Source organism: Corapipo altera, unplaced genomic scaffold (genome assembly GCF_003945725.1).
Source record: "Corapipo altera isolate COAL_440 unplaced genomic scaffold, ASM394572v1 75, whole genome shotgun sequence".
Lineage (NCBI taxonomy): Eukaryota > Metazoa > Chordata > Aves > Passeriformes > Pipridae > Corapipo > Corapipo altera.
Window position 1 is genome coordinate 5,014,849 of NW_020884887.1, and position 17,668 is coordinate 5,032,516.

Here is a 17,668-nt window from a genome sequence, read left to right on the forward strand (position 1 = left end):
GAAGGTGATCCAGTAGAATCCAGTGCATTTATTTCTTGCAATAACTGAATGAGTGTTTTTTCAGCTTTGGATTTTAACACATACAAATTAATGTTTGCAAGTTTAATAACAATCAGTACTAGAAGCAAATCATTGTATAAAGCTCATAGAAAAAAAAAAAAGCCAAATCCATCACTTCTTGGTTTTCCTGGAAAAAAAACCCCAAACCAAAAAACCAAGCATTCCAAATGAAGGCCTCGTGGAAGCAAGCATACCCCTGCCAGAGAAAATTAGGAACAAGTCAGAATCAACTATCAGCATAGGCAGCTGAAATACAAGAATTCACTCTTTCTAAAAGCAGCTAATTTAACTAGAGACAAAGAGTTTACAGGGCCTAATTAGCTGGGGAGTTTGCCAGAAACCCAATTCCATGTCCAGGAGCACATTCAGAGTCTGATCCGAAGTCTGGGCTAAGGAATAAAGGTGCTGATGAACCACCCACTGCTCTGCAAACCTCCTGTAACCATCAACTGTTCCAGTGCAAATCAGAGTGAGTCCAGAGCAGGCATGAACACTAAAACACAGGCAATGGAAGACTCCACCTCAGGCTCCCCCCTTCCCTCCCTGCAGTCCCAGCTCCTGCAATCCCCAGGGAAATGGAAGAGCAATGTGAACATCAGACTCCAGGTGTTGCTGTCGCTGTCCTTCAAAGGAAGGTTGACTCACCCTGGACATTAAAAATGGAGAAGCAGGTTATGGCTGTTCCTATAGGGCTAGTTAAACTACCAAAACTTCTAAATACAATCAATAACGGCAAACACTGCTGAGCTGAGCGAGTCCTTTGCTACCTCTGTGTTCTGACCTGCTGCCCTGCCCAAACCTCTCCAGGAGTTACCAAGAGCGCTGTGGGATTCGCTTGCTTCAGTTTGGATTCAGAACATACAAAGTTGACAACTTAAAGCTTTATTGTAGTTTGCAATAATATAAACAAGTGCTGAAATTCAGTCAATGTCCATTTCTGGAAGCTTCTTCTCGGTGGCTGTGGGGGCAGTGCCCTGCTCGGGGGCCTGGGCCCCGCTCCTGGCATCTCCCTGCCCGTCCACTGGTCCGTTGGGTTCTGTCGGCTTCTGCTCCTCCTTCGGCAGTTCCACCTTGGGTTTGGGTTTGCTGACTATGGGATTACAAATACTTGCCAATTCCTACAGAACACAGAAATAAAACATTGTTAGAAATGCTTTTACCTTCCCACAGTTGTACTTTAACTTTTGACAGCACCAGTGGGATATTCAAGTTGAGGGTTGATGTTCCCCAATACATTTGAGATTTCTTACCTCAGTGTTTCCTGAGCACAAAAACCTAGACCAGTAAGCAGAAAAATTCATGGAAATACAGCGATTTATGTAGAAAAACTTACTTTAGTTTTAGCCTGGATGTCTTTCGCTTTTATAACTGGGTCCAAAGTAAGACTTCTCTTGTTCTGCAGGTTGAGGTTATTGTTCATCCACTCCATGGCTTCATTTGCATTCTTCTCCACCTTTGCCATGTCGGCTTCATCGAGGTGCTCGTACTGTTCATCCTGAAACAGCCAAAGCAGGAGCAGCTCTGTGAATGTTTGAGCACAAACTGCACCCTTATTTCTTCAGACTTTTAGCTTCAAAATATTAAAGACCATTGAGCCAGGAGGCTGTTCTGGTTAGCAGAGGAACTGAGCTGATCACCCACAGCTCTGTAACCAGAGACCTGAAGTTCTACTGCTGCTGGCATTCTCCCTCCAAGAGGAAATCAACACCTAATTAAAAAAAAGAAGAGACTCAGGCTTGCAAGCCAACATCCACTTATGAAAAAACTATTAAACACTCATAAGCTCGCCAGGAAGTTGCACCAGCTTTTTGTCTGAAGCAGCTTACCTAGAATTCAGGCAAGATCTGTACCATTTCCTTACATTTTCCAGAAATTAAGTGTGGAAATACCTTTGCTTTGAATGCATGAACAGCTTTCATGTACTGTTGGATTTGCTTCCCCAGCTCCTCAAATGCTTTTGGTCTTTCCTCCGATTCTTGGAATCTTGCCTGAATAGGCTGACCCAGAGTCTGAAACAAAGCACAGAAGGTATCAAAATCCATGGAGCATTACTATGGGATCCTGCAAGGTTTGACAGGATACACCAATGTTTCTAAACTCCTTGGAACTCCTGACTCTTCTCTACAGTTACAGGGAAGACTGAGCCTCCCTCAACCCTGTGTTGTTACAGGTCTGTTGAAAGCTGCTCCTTGCATAATTAAAAAGCAAACCAAGCAGTTTGTCACCAGTGCTCACCTCCAAACCAGCAGATCCAACAGCTCCTCACTGCAACAAAGTTCTCCAGCTTCAGTAAATTCCCATGGGAATGTAAGAACCACTTACCTTCAATTCTGTCAATTTATCAATGTATATTTGTTTGGGCTGGTCTTCACCATCTTCATAAAGCCAGTTTTCTGTATCTTCCAGCTTCAGTGTGAAGCTGTTCCGATCCTGAAGCAACCCATACAAAACAGATGGTGAGATAATTTATTAGATGACAGATGACACTAAATGATACTTGGAACCTTTCTGGAAGAGTTATATTTTTAGAACCCAAAGAACTCTGTCTGAAACTCTTAATCCTAAAGAAACAAAAATATTCTTCTGTATGGCTTTGTGGTGAAGACCAGGCTCAAGGAAGAACCATCTGTGACACCCACAGTTTAGATCAATACTGTCACATAGAAGGCTTTTTTTTTTCCCCCTTCCCATTTTCATCATCACTATATGAGCAAGTCTGAGAACAGAGTGAAACTTATCTTTAGCTAAGATGCCATAAATGTCACCTGACATGTCCCAGTTTGGGCTCTGATGTGGGTATTGGGCTCTGCAGACACCTGGCTGGCAAGGCTCCACTGTAATCAATGGAGATCCAGTCAGGAGTCCAGTGATTCATCCTGCTGGAATTATATTAATTACACACCCAGCTCCTTCAGTACAACAGGGAAAGCTGATTAATAATGCCAAGAGGTTTTTAGGCAACCAGTCCAGATACAAATGCCCACATTTAGTTAGACTAATCCCACCTATTATGTTCCCTGGTAGGGCTTGCTCTGTCTTAATTTTTTTAAACTATCCTAAATACTGACAAAGAGCCAAAATAGAACAGGTTGTCCTAAAATGATTGTGCAAGGGTTCCTAGTCTGGAAACACACCCTGATACCATCTTAATTGCTGCAACTGTTTTGGAAGAGAACCAGCGGTTTGTGCCTGAGCCCCATTTAGCAGATTATCTTCAGAGCCAGAAAGGTTACAAGTTATTTCTTCAAATTTAAAAGTCTGAATATATAAGTAAGCCCAGAGTGTGATACAGGTCAAAAGTTATTAACTACAACTGCTCATTGTAACACAACATATCAAAGGACAATCCAGCAGCAGTACTCACATCTTCACCAACGAATTTCTCATAAACACTGCAGAGTTTGTCTCTCATTTCATACACATACTCTTCCACTGCATTCTTGGCATCATTCCTCTCCTTCTCCAGCTTGTCCTGCATTATCATCTTACCCTGTGAACAAGTTGTCAAATTAGCTGGCTAAAAAGCTAATTATTTAATATTTATTGTCAGGACACCTTGTGAGAAAAGGCTTAAGTTTGAAAAAGATTTTGCGATATTGTAATTTACAGAACTGTTCTAACACGGTACATGAATAAAAATCAATTTGAGTTTTGGTGCAAAATCCAAAACAGAACCGAACAATCTTGCTCCAGCTGAGAAACCTTCACCTGATGGGCCATCTGCACCTTGTAACTGCAGGTGATTTTGGAGGTTTCCTGTAGAACAGCTCTTCAGTGAGAGTTACACCATCACTGAACAGGAGGAATGTATTCTGCCTCCATGTGTTGTTCACATCAGAATTTTAACTGCATGGTTTATTCCTTTTCCTTCTCTTGATCAGCCTTAACCTTGTTTAATGAACACCAACATTTCTGGAGACCAACCAGTAACATTTTTAGCTTGGTCAAGTAAGAGTTTACCTCGTTCTCAATGAATAAGTTGAGCATATCCTTCCCTATCTGCCACACCAACTGGTTCTCAATGGGAAGGTCCACTGTGGTCGTCTTCACTTTGGCCTTCTTGGCTTGAGGTGGCTGATCCACCTTCTTGTCTTTTGAGTCAGCCTGACAAGTCTGCAATGAAAAAAATATACTCACAGTAAAAACAACATCATCAGGCAGTTCAAGGCGACCAGTCAAGACTTATATTCAAAAAACTGTGACTGAGTTAGTGCACCTCAGCATCAGAACTAAACACTCCCTTATCATTCTGACACCTCAGCTGCTGAAGTCTGAGATAATTAATGCAACCACTGACCTTTTCTGGGCACACTGTCTGCATTCATGGGTCATGGTGCCCATAGTATAACACTTTTCTAGTTTTTAAATTATTGAAAACTAGATGATTAGTTCTTCTATGAACAGGAGAGTTCCCTCATTTTATCAGTACCAGGTCACCTGACAGGTCTGCAGTTATCAGTGCCATTTATGTTCTTTCTAAAGCTCTAATCACAATAGACTACCAGTGCACTGAAATAAAAGTTCAGCTTCCAGAACTATGACAAAGGCAGCAGATATGCTCACACTCTGCATATTCTCAGGAATCTCATGAAAATAAAGTCTCAAATGCTCACATTACCTCCATTTCTTCAGACTCTGCCTTATTTTCAGGTTGGGTCTGCTGTTGTTCTTCAGCTTTTTGTTGCTCCTCATCTACTTGCATCTTCTGAAATTCAGAGAGATACAATTTCAGACATTAAACAAATGCACATCATTGTTTCAGTTCCTAGGGAGATCACTTCACTTACACCTCTAATGCTCTTTTGGGCAAAAGAAACAGACTGAAAACTGAAGTAGAGTCTTAAGGCATTAATGATAAGCTCCCAGTCTTTGTTTAGGCAAGCAACATCTCCATGATTAAGTTTCATCCGTGCCTCACAGTTCTGATTTAAAGAGATTTGTCACTGGTGTAACATGCTACAATTAGTACTTAATCTCATACTTTAGTTGCTGGACATGTCTACTGAATTATTACACAAGTCTCAGACCCTTCCCAGAACTTAGCCAGTTGTGTTTCACCAAGATTTTAAGAAGCTAAGAGCAATGAAGTCTGTTACCTCTTCCTCCTTTGTGTGCTGATCTGTCTCCATGGGCTCTTCGTTCTCATCAGATTTATGAACCTCCACTAAAGATGCGCTCGAAACACTGAAGATGCCATGGATATTTACTCTGACTTTGACTTTCACTTTGGAACTGGATCCATCTGTCTGAGGAGTGACCTTCTGAACCAAGAAGTGAGCTAAACAATCCCAGAGAGAAAAAAGCCAAAGAGATTTGATAAACATAAGTGCTAAAGGCAAAGTAAAACCTGCCTGTTGCTGACGCAGCTCACTGCAATGTGCTCAGGGGATATCAAATCCTACTCAAGTCAGACAATCCAGTTTTTACTCAGCAATGCTGGGACACGCAGCTTTTAGGGATTCTCTAAGGTGTGCTGTAAAAGCTGGTGTTACTTGTAACACAGCAAAAGACTGCACAACTCTCAGTGTTCCCCCTTCAGGTTTGCTCCAATATTAGGATGCTCTTCTTGTCCATGTTACTCCACTTATTTTACTGTAGATCCATTTGGAAACCTGTCCCTACAGAATTTGTAGTAGGATGCACTTCCAGATTATATAATTAGACAGAAAAGTCCTGAAACATGGATAAGATTATGAATAAAGCTGAAAGCCACAGAATGGTCCTAACCTATAGCACTATCTGGGTAAGGCAGGTCCTTGGGGGAACTGTAGTATGCCTCCAGAGTAAAGGGCTCCTTTCTGTAGAACGTGAGGACCTTGGAAAACGGAGCAGGATGGTTCTTGGGAAAGACCTCACAATCACTGCAAGAGAAAACAGAGCATCTTTTCAATATGTGAGACAGTGCAGCTGGTAAGTCAACAACATGTTTCTAGATACTCATATCTTAAGGAAAAGCGTCCATATGAAGTAACAAAAGACTGTCCTGACCTTCCAGGTCAAGTAAGACCAACAGCCACGTAGGAAGTGCCAAACTGCCACTTGACCTTGATTTTGTTTTCTACTGTCATTAACATCATAAGTATCAAAATTTGAAGTGTTAAATGGTCACTGTTCTAAGGGTATTTACTCCTACTGTGTTATTTAATCTAGTCATCACCATTTAGTTTTAAGCTGTAAATGCAAGAAGACTGAACTATTTTTACCTTAACCCTTCCTCTGCTGGGGAATTCCATCGCAAGGAAATAGGATACGGTATCAAATCTGTGATAGAAAACTCTCTCACTTTGAAAGCCGGGGATAGAATAGCACACTGCAAGAGCACAAGAGCCACATTACAAACACTCACACTTCAGATGAACAGTAATTTAATTCAGCAAGTAGCTATTTATGCTGCTTAATATGTAGATTTACTCTGTTAAGGGAGACTAATACTGACGGACTTAGGACCTGTATAACAAGCACTGGAAGCACTAAGAACTTTTCCTTCTCAGGTAGCTGTTAAAATCTGCTCACTCTGAAAATGGAAATACACAAGTTTTACTTTAGAGTCATTGTGTTTGGTTTGCTATTATTGGGCTACCGAATTTTCAGTGCCAACATAAGAAATCAGAAATTAAATTTAATTAAAGTTACTCTTCTAGAGTGACACAGGATGAGGCATACTAGAACACAAAGTTCTCTTCTTAAGCAGATTCCAAGAGCTAGTTCATATCCCTGATGGAACAGAGCTGTGAGCACAGATTAGAGATGATGAGAGCAAAATTGAGGTACATCCAAGAGATGGCAGCACTAGTAACTATGGAGTATTTACTACTGCTTAAGCCATTCAACAGTGACCAAGTTCAGCTTAGGACACAGATTTCCATTAGCAAGATCCTACGCTTTGACTCCCACCCACGTCATTAAGCAATTGCCATATCTCAAGTTTATCAGCAGTGCTGTAAAAAACTAATTTGCCCTCTAACCCAGGCCCCTGAAAGAGAGAGAACCCTGGATGAGCTTTATCAGACTCCTGCTTCCCAGACACAGCAGAAGAAAAAGACATTTCAGCAAGCATCACTGATCCACTGCTTTGGCTCAGACAAACAGCACAGAGGAATCACTTTATGCTGCTGTTCTCATTCTCCCAGCTGCCCTCCTAATGCTTATTTGCATCTATTCTACATCACACATGAAGTATATTTCATGTTACTTGTAGACTCTGGCTCAAATATTTATGGATTTCAATAAAAATACAACTAAAACAAACCACTTTTTACCTGCAGTGCACAACCTCGTGCCACAGCCTCATCTGCATTCAAAGTCGTACTGACTTCTTTGCCAAAAAATTTACTGATCTTCTCTTTTACAGCAGGGATTCTTGTGGTACCACCAACTATCTCTACGGCATAAATATCCTCCTTCTTTAACTCTAGAAAGGAGTCAGACAATGGTTTTTATAGATTAAATGTTTCTGTTTCATATGAACAAACTATAAGTTTTATTAGACCAACCATTACTTTAAATATGTTCTCTAAGTTTCTAAGCAGTAAGAATACCAGATCTTAGCTCGTGTGAAAGTTCTTTAAAACTTTTAACTACTAAGCAAGAAACTGTTGTTTGTGCTAAATCCATCTGCCCCACACCCAAAGGAAGTCCATGCTCTGGCTGTCTCTGTTCTGCATGCACAACACGAGGCACACACACTTACTGGCCTGCTCCAGGACACTGCGAAGGGGCGGCTCCACTCTTGCAAGGAGTCCGTCACACATCTCTAAGAATTTGCTTCTGTTGGAAGAAGCCATAAAACAAAGCTGTAACACACCATAAGCAATGCTGCAAACACAACAGGGTGCTAAATTGAAGGAATGCCACTTGAACTGTGTACTGCAGATTTTTCTTTCCCCCAGTCCTAGTTTTGTACTTTAGTATATTCTCCCACACCAAGCTGGTTCCAATAATCCAGGCACCTTTGCAACATTTGCAGCCCTCCCCCCTAACTCAAGGCCACTGACCAGTCTCTAAACATTTCCACTTTGAGCAGCATTCCTGCTCATGCTGTTCATTGATTTCCCACCTCTCTTCAGTTCCAAGAGCTACTTAGTACCAAGTTTCTTTCTTGACTGAAGGGCACTCTAAAGCTCGCCCTTACAAAGGTTCAAACGTTACCTGTTCATCATTCCAGAGACATCTATGTCGTTCATGAAGCACTCGATGTTCATGGGCAGATCAGAGGCGTTGGCACTCATCAGTTTTTTCAGCTTCTCACACTCCTGGTACAGCCTCAGCAGCGCCCGGATCTTGGACTTTATGTCTAGTTTATATTTCTTTCCGAATTCTTCGCAAAAGTATTCAACTAACACCTGATCAAACTTCCTGCCTCCAAGTGTTGTATCAAACGCTGTAGCAAGAACCTTAAAGAAATGGAACCCTTCAGTAATAGTATAATGAGCCATTACTCAGTGAAACCAATTAGCAGCTAACATCAAAGCATTGCTTTGTTTCAAATATAGTTCAACTCTAAAGCAAAGCAAGGATCACAACATTGCTCTCTCAAATGCTAAACAGCAGCCCTGCCCCCCCCCCCCCCCCCAGGACTCCCACCACTCTTGGAATGAGGTGACAATTGCTTCTAAAAGAAATTTAGGAAGACAGTGCAAGGCTTAACAACACAATCTGTTCAGTAACTATTGCTGTGAGCAGACCATCCGTTTCCAAATTCTGCTTAGCCACTGTCAGTTTGAATCATATCCCAGTTTAATATTTGATGCCTCATAAGGGTGGAACATGCTTACACCAAGCTAAAAATAAAGCAGGAGAATAAATGATATTAACTCTTGCAAATAGGTGCTTGTTTTTGATGGAGGAGTTATTTGCAAAGAACACCTGTAGCTCATCCACCTGACCTGATTCTGATCTGGGAACATACTTGGAACTTATATTTTAAGGAACAGAAATCAGTGAAGTATCACATTACCCTCAATACACCCTCAGACTGGGTTTGGTCTCTACACTGTCTGATTGCCCTGCTGCCCAGCTCTCCAATCTAGACCCAAAAGCGTCCCTCTGATATGTTTAAAAAACAAATCTGAGAGAAACACAGAGTAGGTTACATTTCCTCACTAAACAGAACTACTACAAAACTAATGTTCTCAGAACATTTCTCTGCATTTCACTACCCCAATACTTTCAAATTTGCATCTGTTTCTCTAGCCAATCAAGAGGATTTATTGGAACTGTAAAGTTCAGAAAAGCCATTAAGAAATGTCAGTATTTGCTGGAAAACACCAATGCTTTGGCAATGTACACTCAGGAGTACATGGTCAGTTCCTTAGCTTCCACGGGCAGCTTAAAGTAATTAAGAATGTTTTTACTCTCCTACATGAGGTTAGAAAATGTCTCTCACACCTTATTCTAAGAATTCCTGCTTTAATGCTCGATCTTATGACTGAAATGGAGTATTTTTTTGAAAGCAGCATGCAGATAGATATGGTAATTTCTGAATAAACCATTTAATCCAGTTTTTTTATTCTTTGCCAAAGTCTGCTGATTAAGGCATGTTTGCTTCCTCCACACACTGCTCAAAAGCTTTCTAGTTCCCTGCCCTACTTTTGCTCCAGACAAAGTGCAATTTTAAGAACATGAATTGAGCTGTCTGGACACACTTCTGTGAAGCCAGGCAGGCTTGCCTGCCACAGCCCCTGGATGTGCTGATGAATGTGCTGCAGGTAATTAAAATGCATGTGTAACAGATTGTTTACTTTCAGTTTGCCTTTGTTGAATGCACAAACAGAAACTTGATATGCAGAATGCCCCATATCCACAAAAACAACGTTCCGTGGCTTCTCTTCCAAGGCAGGCAGGTCTTGCTTATAGATCCCATATGCAAGGGCAACTACAGAAATAAAAGTATAGTTAGGACATTCAGTTTTGTAATTGCTCAAGAAGTAAGTGGTACAAGGAAATACTAATGCTGTTTACTGATGTAATTCTCAAGCTACAGACATTGATCTTATTAAACAAAATTCCCAGTGCTAAAGAAACATGGAAGAACATTAAACAGTATCAGCCCTTCCTTCAGCTGCATTAAAACAGATATTCAAGAAATATCTTTAAGCCTCTGTAAAACAATGAAAAAAACAGACCAGAGGTTAAGAAAATTTATGATCAACTCATCTATTTTAAGCTTATAAAATGAACTGTAATTCCAGAGAGCAAGGATCATAGGCAGAGAAAATGCTCTTTTATCTAATAAAACTACAACACTGAGTGAGGGAAACAAAAGAATTACCTGCAGTTGTTTCATTTATTAGTCTCAGACAGTTGAGACCAGCAATCTGTGTAGCATCCATCACAGACCTCCTTTCTGCATCTGTGTAGAAACAAGGAACCTGCAAGGTGATCAGAGCATCAATATTAACATTTACCACAGCCAACTTTAGTAAACAGTTACAAGTGTGGACAGTGAGTTGTAGAGCAGAGCTGAGGCATCCTTCAAATTAAGTGTTCATTTCACTTGCAATAGAGAAAAAAGAAAAAGAAATATTACATCAAGACAAAGTTACTTTTTCTGAATCTTCTTCCATTCTATATCACAAGCTGCTCGCTTTTGGAGCAAAGAACCAGAAAGAGGTAAGAAATATTATTTATGCTGCTAATTAGCATAAATAAGACCATTAATGAAGTAAGTCTAGTTTTGAAGAAGAGATGTAAGATTCAGTTCAAACAGAAAAGGCAGATACCCAGATATTCAAGTTTAATGGGCAATTTAATCACATTTAATTTAATGCTGCCATCATTTCAGTTTATGACAGTAAATAAGTCTTACATATTTTGTTGTATCACATACTTACAGAAACAACACAGTCAACCACAGGCTTCTTAAGCGCATTCTCAGCAGTCTCCTTTAATTTGGTAAGAAGCATTCCTGTCACCTGCTCAATAGTAAAGTTTCTTTCTTCTTCCATATACATGGCCTTCAAATAAAAATCGTGCACACACATTAGACTGCAGTAAAACCCATGCACCAGCCCCATTATTAGCCTTTCATTCCCTATTAAGACTTTTCATTCAGAAGAGAACAGAAACACAGTGAGCAGATTTAAAATAAAGAGATAAAAGGAAACTTTATCAGTTTCTTCCTCTGGCTCTTTCTCAAACATGCCAGACTTACCTTGATGCCAGTTGAGCCTGTTGGCAGCTGGACAAGTTCATAGGCAAGGCTTGCTTTTTCAGCTTGAACAAAGGGATCTGAGAATGCACGACCATGAAATCTTTTAAAACTTTGTACTGTATTCTTTGCATTTGAAATAACCTAGAGGAAAAGAAATCTTTAATACAACGTGGCAGAGGAACATCTGAATTTCAAACAGAAGACAAGAGTTTTGTTCTCGTGTTTCTCTCGCCAGAATATTTTTGTCATTTGTATCTTAACAGTGTCAGGGCAGGTGCTGGGAGGCAACTTCCCTCTGGTTGCTCAGGGAACCTACAGAAATTTGAGATGTAAGATAAATGTATGCTAAAAACTGAGCCAAGAGTCTATGAAATATTGATTACAGTAGCACTCAATTTTCACAGTGTACCTGTAGTTCACTCTGTAGAACTGTTAGCAAAGCCTCTCTCCCATTTACCTGGTTCCTACCCTGCCTTTCTAGTGTGCTGCAGTCGGTTATTTCCCAAACATAACAAGCACATGGGTGTAAACTCCAGCTCAGGTTCATCACGTGCACACAACAATTAACACAGACACTCTCACAAAACAGCTCAAGGACCTTGGCATGAAGCTTTAAAAAGTCAGGAGAGCCCCAAGATGGTACCGTCAACTTGATTTAACCAACCAAAGGCAGATTGTCTTTTATGAACAGCAGAGATCAGCACAAATGGAGAACTGAAAAATCGTCACAGCTTGTTTCACGTAGTGCAAATAAACTGAATTCTGTCACTGACACCAGAGCAAGGCACGTACTGAAAACCACAGTAACTGAGAGAGCAGACAAGCACCGTTCCATACAGCATTTACCTGGGATTCGGCTCCAGTCAGGTGTCTATTCCCTAAGTACCCTGGGCTGGATGTTCTCTAGGTTTAGATTCTGCAGGACACACCTCATCTCTACTGTGCTCTGTACCAATGGATTTCGTTAAGCTAAGCAGACACTCAATTCCAGAAAAAACAGCTGTGTTTGGTTCTAGTACAGTTGTGCTGTTCTTGAATAACACGGCTGTGTCCAGTGATTTTGGTATTCTAGATAAGGAATCTTCATGTACCTCTAGGCTTTTAGGCTAAGAAAACCCAACTGTTTAACTAGTCACCTCCTGTAGGAGACTTAAAAAAAAATAAATCATTTTTATAGGGGTTTCACAGCAACATAAAATAGGGTACAGCAGGACCTAAATATCACAAGCAAATCCAATCAGCTTAACTTCTTCTCAGCCCTTAAATCATGTTTACCTACCTACAGCAACAGAACCTCAAGCTATGGGCAAGAACACCCCAGAGGTGTAATTTAGGTTGTAATCCAACCACAGAGTCAAGAAAGCTGTATTTATTTACACTCAAGTATGTTCCTTTTCTGCCAAAATCACGCACTTAATGGAATTCTACAGAATGTAGTCACATACTTAAAAGCCAACATAATGCACAGGAACTGGAAGAAGCTAAGGCAGGGTGAAACACTACTGCTTAGCTTTAGAATTTACATTTGCAACTTAAAAAAAATTAATTAGTATTTATGAGAATTTCTTAAGAGGCACAGATTTATTTTGTACATTTCATTATGTGCAAGGATCAGCCCTGAGATTTCTGTCCCAGATGACAAAGCAGCAGGACATGCTGAACAGCTGCAGGAAGGTCAGCTGTTCATTAGTGTGGAGACACCAGGACAGCGGCTCAGAGACATCTGTTATCTGCAGTGATCAAACCCACACTCTGCTGAGCTGATTCTTGGCCACTGACGCTGCTTTTACCCAAACCATACCCTCACCTGGCTTTTAGCTGCAGCACCAATCGAGCGATTCTTGGGGCCGAAGGATATACAGGATCTACAAGGAGAAGAAAGAGTTCAGTCAGTGATTGGTACAGCTGCACTGCACATCTCTTTGGTAAAAAGTGTTGGTACTGTTTAGAATATCACTGGTCTAATCAGAAAGTTGGTCCCTCACTGCAATATATGCATGGAGTATTCTGTGGATTCTGCAAAAATCAGGCACTCTAATTGCAGTCACAGTGTAGAACAGCACTAAACCCAAATTATTCATGCTCATTCAAGTTTTCCATCTAAGTACTGACTGGGCAGACAGCCTTTATCTCACTAATTACCTGTGTATCTGAGCCACCCAAAGGTAAGTTGGTTGCTAATAACACAGGAAACATTCAGAAGACAAACAGGAGGAAAATCAGATATTAAGGAAATCATTCCTACATGTCTGTTCCAGATGCTAACTAAGCTTTCCAGTTTTAAGGCAAACCCTTCAAGGGCAAGAAGGAAAAACCTGCAGAGAAAGATTGGTGTTTGAGAGTTTGATCTGCACCCACTGAAATAATGTGGATTACAGAAAGGAAAACCAGGCTTTACTCCCAGTGCTTTGTGGCAGCTGCAGTTCTGAATAAAGAAATCTTCCTTTCTGGAGAAATTCCTAAGCTGATTAAGCCTCTTGATTTACATATCTAACAAACTGCAGGAGCCCTAACAAAGTGAAACCCAGCCCTCTAATCCAAGTTCCTCATACCACTGAGGTAAACTGAGGGGGGGGGAAACTTGCCATTAAGCAAGTAGATCTTTCCTATTCACACAACATCCTAAAGTGTAATTAAGCTGCTCTCCATGCAGCAGGTCAAGAATCTGCTTTACAGCAGGGTGATGCCACAGGGCTGCCACAAGAAACACATTCCAGCTCAGCCTGAGGTTTGGAATTGGGTGTTCTAAGCAGAAACTGTCAAAACCAGAACTGAAGACTGGGGTGATATAATTGCAGTGGATTTATATCTTCTTCCAATTTATTAATAACATAATAAATGAAGCAAGGCCTACCCTAAAGCATATATTGCAACAGAATTAACATTTCTGAATAAATCTGTTGTTGTTTGAAACAATTATTCAAGCCAATAAAAAGTGGGAAGTTTATGCTCTGCAGACCCACAACAAGGGAACAGGAGCTGAAAACCTCAGGAGCCCTGGAGCAAGAAGCTGATTATTAATTTACTCTGGTCTCCTGAAAGGAATTAAGACACGAACACAAAGTATTGCCTTTCTCTTGGACAAAAAAAAAGCTCCACAGAGCTACTTCACTGCTAAATTCACAAACCAAAGGCGTTTCACCAACACAAATCCATCACTTCAGATGAGCCTTGGGGAGCCGTGCAGGGACCCAGCACAGAGGTGAGGGAAACTGGGAGGGAGGGAGGGAAGGATTTACAGACAGTCCTATTCCTCAAATCAGTTCACAGGAACCAGAGTTAACTCATTAAATACAAATTACACTATTACACAACTTCTGGAAGCTGAATAACTAACCACTGCATTACAAGTAGAAACAATCACAGTGAAGATCGTCAGAGGTCAAACGAAACAACTTCAGAAAGCCAAAAATCTCTGCTTAAACAGACCTGCAGGCACTGCCTCACCCTGCCATCCACTGCCACTTCCTGGGAAGATCCCCTGTCCCCTGACAGCTCCTTTCCTCAGCACCAGTTTCATAAGGGTCAGTCACAATGATTTCATTTAATGCAAGTCCCTCCATCCTTATGGAAATAATTAAACTATCTTATTTTCTCCTCTCTGTTTTCACTAGCTTTCTCTCTACCACTTCTCAAAGACAAACATGTTTTGCTCAGCTTTGGGATGCACAAGTTCAAATTTTGCAGGATTCTGGAAGAATCCAAGTACCAGAGCTGAGAGTGGATTCCATGGGAGTGTCATCTGTGCCACTGAACTCAGCACAATGCACTCAGTGGGGTTTATTTTAATAATACAGACTATTACAGTAACACATATCTGCTAAGCCTTCCCCAAGTTTGGATGGTACCATAGAAAACACAGTGTTTAACCCCGACCATGAGCCAGTTCCTGGGGAAACCTGTCACAACACTTTGCATGATTTCCCCTACTCTAAAAACTGCTCAGCACTGGCTTTTTGAACCAGGTTTCTGTTTCCACAGCACTTAAAATATAATTTAGAATTTCTTTTAACAGAAAGGTCTGCTTGCAGATGGTTCTCTGTCTTCCTCAGAACAGTACCTGGAGATTAAACCCTGACAAAAATCCTCTCATTTTCATTGTGCTCATTTCTTCCAATTTCACTTCAGCCTCCCATAACTGCATTATTTCCCAAGAGACACATTATGTCAGATATTTTATTTAGCTTATCTCCTTCAATGAGGGAGATTTGCACTCATATCTCAAATATATATATATATATTTATCAGCAGAACTCCCTGAGAGCCAAATACCTGGATCTATTAGAGGACAGCCTTGACATTCTCTACATTAAAGTTTTCCCAGCACATCCAACTTTAAGCTTCCACATTATTGAGAACACTTAGGAGATTTCCAGATACTCGAGCACACGTGCTGAATTCAAAATTTCCTTCTCCGTTTATTCATTGCTTAGAGACAAGAGCAAGCAAACAGAGTGAGGGATTGTCTAATGAGAAGCGAGGTCATTCTCTGCCTCTGGGCTTTTTGAAGTGATGTGAGGGATCTAAAAAAAAACCCCAAACATCCAAGAGGATGCTGTTGTCTCACCAAGACAGCAATTTACTTCAGTGCTTAAACAAAGCCATACTGCAACACAGGGGAAGCTGCCAGAACACTCCTAAGACAGCTTTCCTGTTTCCCTCCAGGTTTGAGGCACTGGAAGCTGTTTTCCTACCTTTATTTTGCAATTCATTTGTAGAAGAGTTTTGTTCCAGTTCACTCCTTCTTGGGAAGTTTTATTAAACAGAGGCAATGCACACTCTTCTTGAGAAATCTGTGGGGAGGGCTCATTACATGAGCAGGGTTTGAATATAGTGATCACACTGAATCGTGGAATCCCAGAATGGTTTGGGTTGGAAGGGACCTGAAAGCTCATCCAGTTCCAGCCCCCTGCCATGGGCAGGGACACCTTCCACTATCCAAGGTTGCTCCAAGCCCCGTCCAACCTGGCCCTGAACTTTCCTAGGGATGGGGCAGCCACTGTTTCTCTGGGCAACCTGTGCCAGGGCCTCGCCACCCTCACGGGGGAGAATTTCTTCGTATATGTAACGTAAATTTCCCTTCTGTCAGTTTGAACCCATTACTCCTTATCCTGCCACCACAGGATGCAGAGTACCCCCCCCCCCGGCTTCCCTGCAGGTCCCTTCAGACACTGGAAGGGGCTCTGAGGTCTCCACACAACCCTCTCTTCTCCAGGCTGAACAACCCCAACTCTCTCAGCCTCTCCTCTAGCGGAAGGTGTCTCTGCCCACGGCAGGGAGTGGAACTGGATGAGCTTTAAGGTCCATTCCAATCCCATAATCTTCTACGATTCTGTGATTCTACAAAAGGCAGGAAGCAGAGCGGGTTCCCTGTGTCCGCCGCGCTTTACCGCTTGTCTCTAAGCACTTTATCCCTCCGCTCCTCACGGCCCCGCCGCTTCCCTCCCTCCCCGGCCCCGCCACGCCGGGCCCCGCGGGCGCCTTCCCGCCGCCTCAGCGCGGCTCCCCGGCTTCACTCACGGCGTGCTGCGGTCGCTGTACTCGTTGGCGACGGTCTCGATGCCGCCGGCGCGGGCCACGGCCACGTAGCAGCTCTGGAAGCCCAGGTCGATGCCCACCACGGACATGGCGGCGGCGCTGAGGGGGGAGCGCGGGGCCGGCAATTCTCGAAAGATCCCGTCGGGCCGCGGCCGCGCCGGCGCTGAGGGCGGCGCAGATCTCGCGAGACCGCGGGAAGCGCGCCGGGGGCTGAGCGGGCGGGAGGGGCTCTGAGGGGGCGGAGGCGGGGGAGAATGTCTGAGTGTGTGGGAGGGACGCCTTTTTCCTTTCCAAGAAGTTGTTTTCTCCCAAAATATTCCAGGAATGGGAGAAAAAAGGCGATTAAGTCACAACTTGGCAGCACTGCAGAGGTTGCTGAGTTATTTCCCTCTGGGTTAGAGGCTGTTGGTGCTACAGAAAAGCCGTTTAATGAAACTTTTTTGCCCGTATGATGTAACGACCTGAGGGGTGACGGATAGGGATGAATGGAAACAGCTCGCCATGAGATTTTATAGTAATTAAATTACAATTTATAGAAACAGGTTTTGCAGAAAGACACTTAAACTCCTCCTAAGCAATTATGTTTTGTGGTTCAGATGAGTGTTCAGGGCCAGGTTGGATGGGCTTGGAGCAACCTGATTTAGTGGAAGGAATGAGACGAGCTTTCAGGTCCTTCCAACCCAAACCATTCTGGGATTCCGTGTTCTGATTTTTCCTGATTTACAGAAGAAAATCCAAGGCTGGGTTCATAATTTTATACTTGAGAATGTGGTTAAAAGACATTGTGGTTCCACCTATGTGGTTCCAACTATGCTCCCAATAAAATTTAGCTCATGTTTGTTTTATATGCAGTAGCATTTACAGTACAGTTGGCCTGTAATCAACACATAAAATTTTAATATTATTATATCATTGGAC

The 17,668-nt window shown here is 42.1% G+C and overlaps 1 protein-coding gene across 1 annotated transcript; it reads right to left on the reverse strand.

The window, feature by feature from the left end:
• Window positions 1-8: 8 nt before the first annotated feature.
• On the reverse strand, window positions 9-16,890 carry HSPA4 (heat shock protein family A (Hsp70) member 4). Its single transcript, XM_027643707.1, has 19 exons — window positions 16,733-16,890; window positions 13,020-13,077; window positions 11,213-11,353; window positions 10,893-11,015; window positions 10,331-10,430; window positions 9,801-9,934; window positions 8,209-8,453; window positions 7,751-7,827; window positions 7,320-7,471; window positions 6,264-6,370; window positions 5,788-5,921; window positions 5,157-5,338; window positions 4,679-4,765; window positions 4,021-4,173; window positions 3,425-3,550; window positions 2,383-2,490; window positions 1,950-2,069; window positions 1,394-1,555; window positions 9-1,178 (listed from the first exon to the last, which is right to left on the reverse strand). Exons 1-19 carry the CDS (start codon window positions 16,837-16,839, stop codon window positions 981-983), a joined length of 2,514 nt encoding a protein of 837 aa, XP_027499508.1. The 5' UTR covers window positions 16,840-16,890; the 3' UTR covers window positions 9-980.
• Window positions 16,891-17,668: the final 778 nt, after the last annotated feature.

What these genes read in the sequence shown, in the direction of transcription:
- HSPA4 (XM_027643707.1), bottom strand. Translation starts at nt 16,839, where the DNA reads ATGTCCGTGGTGGGCATCGACCTGGGCTTCCAGAGCTGCTACGTGGCC. An exon ending in GTCTCTGGAATGATGAACAG is followed by an intron (nt 7,828 to 8,208) that starts GTAACGTTTGAA and finishes TTCTTCCAACAG; the next exon opens with AAGCAAATTCTTAGAGATGT. An exon ending in AGCACACAAAGGAGGAAGAG is followed by an intron (nt 4,766 to 5,156) that starts GTAACAGACTTC and finishes TCTGAATTTCAG; the next exon opens with AAGATGCAAGTAGATGAGGA.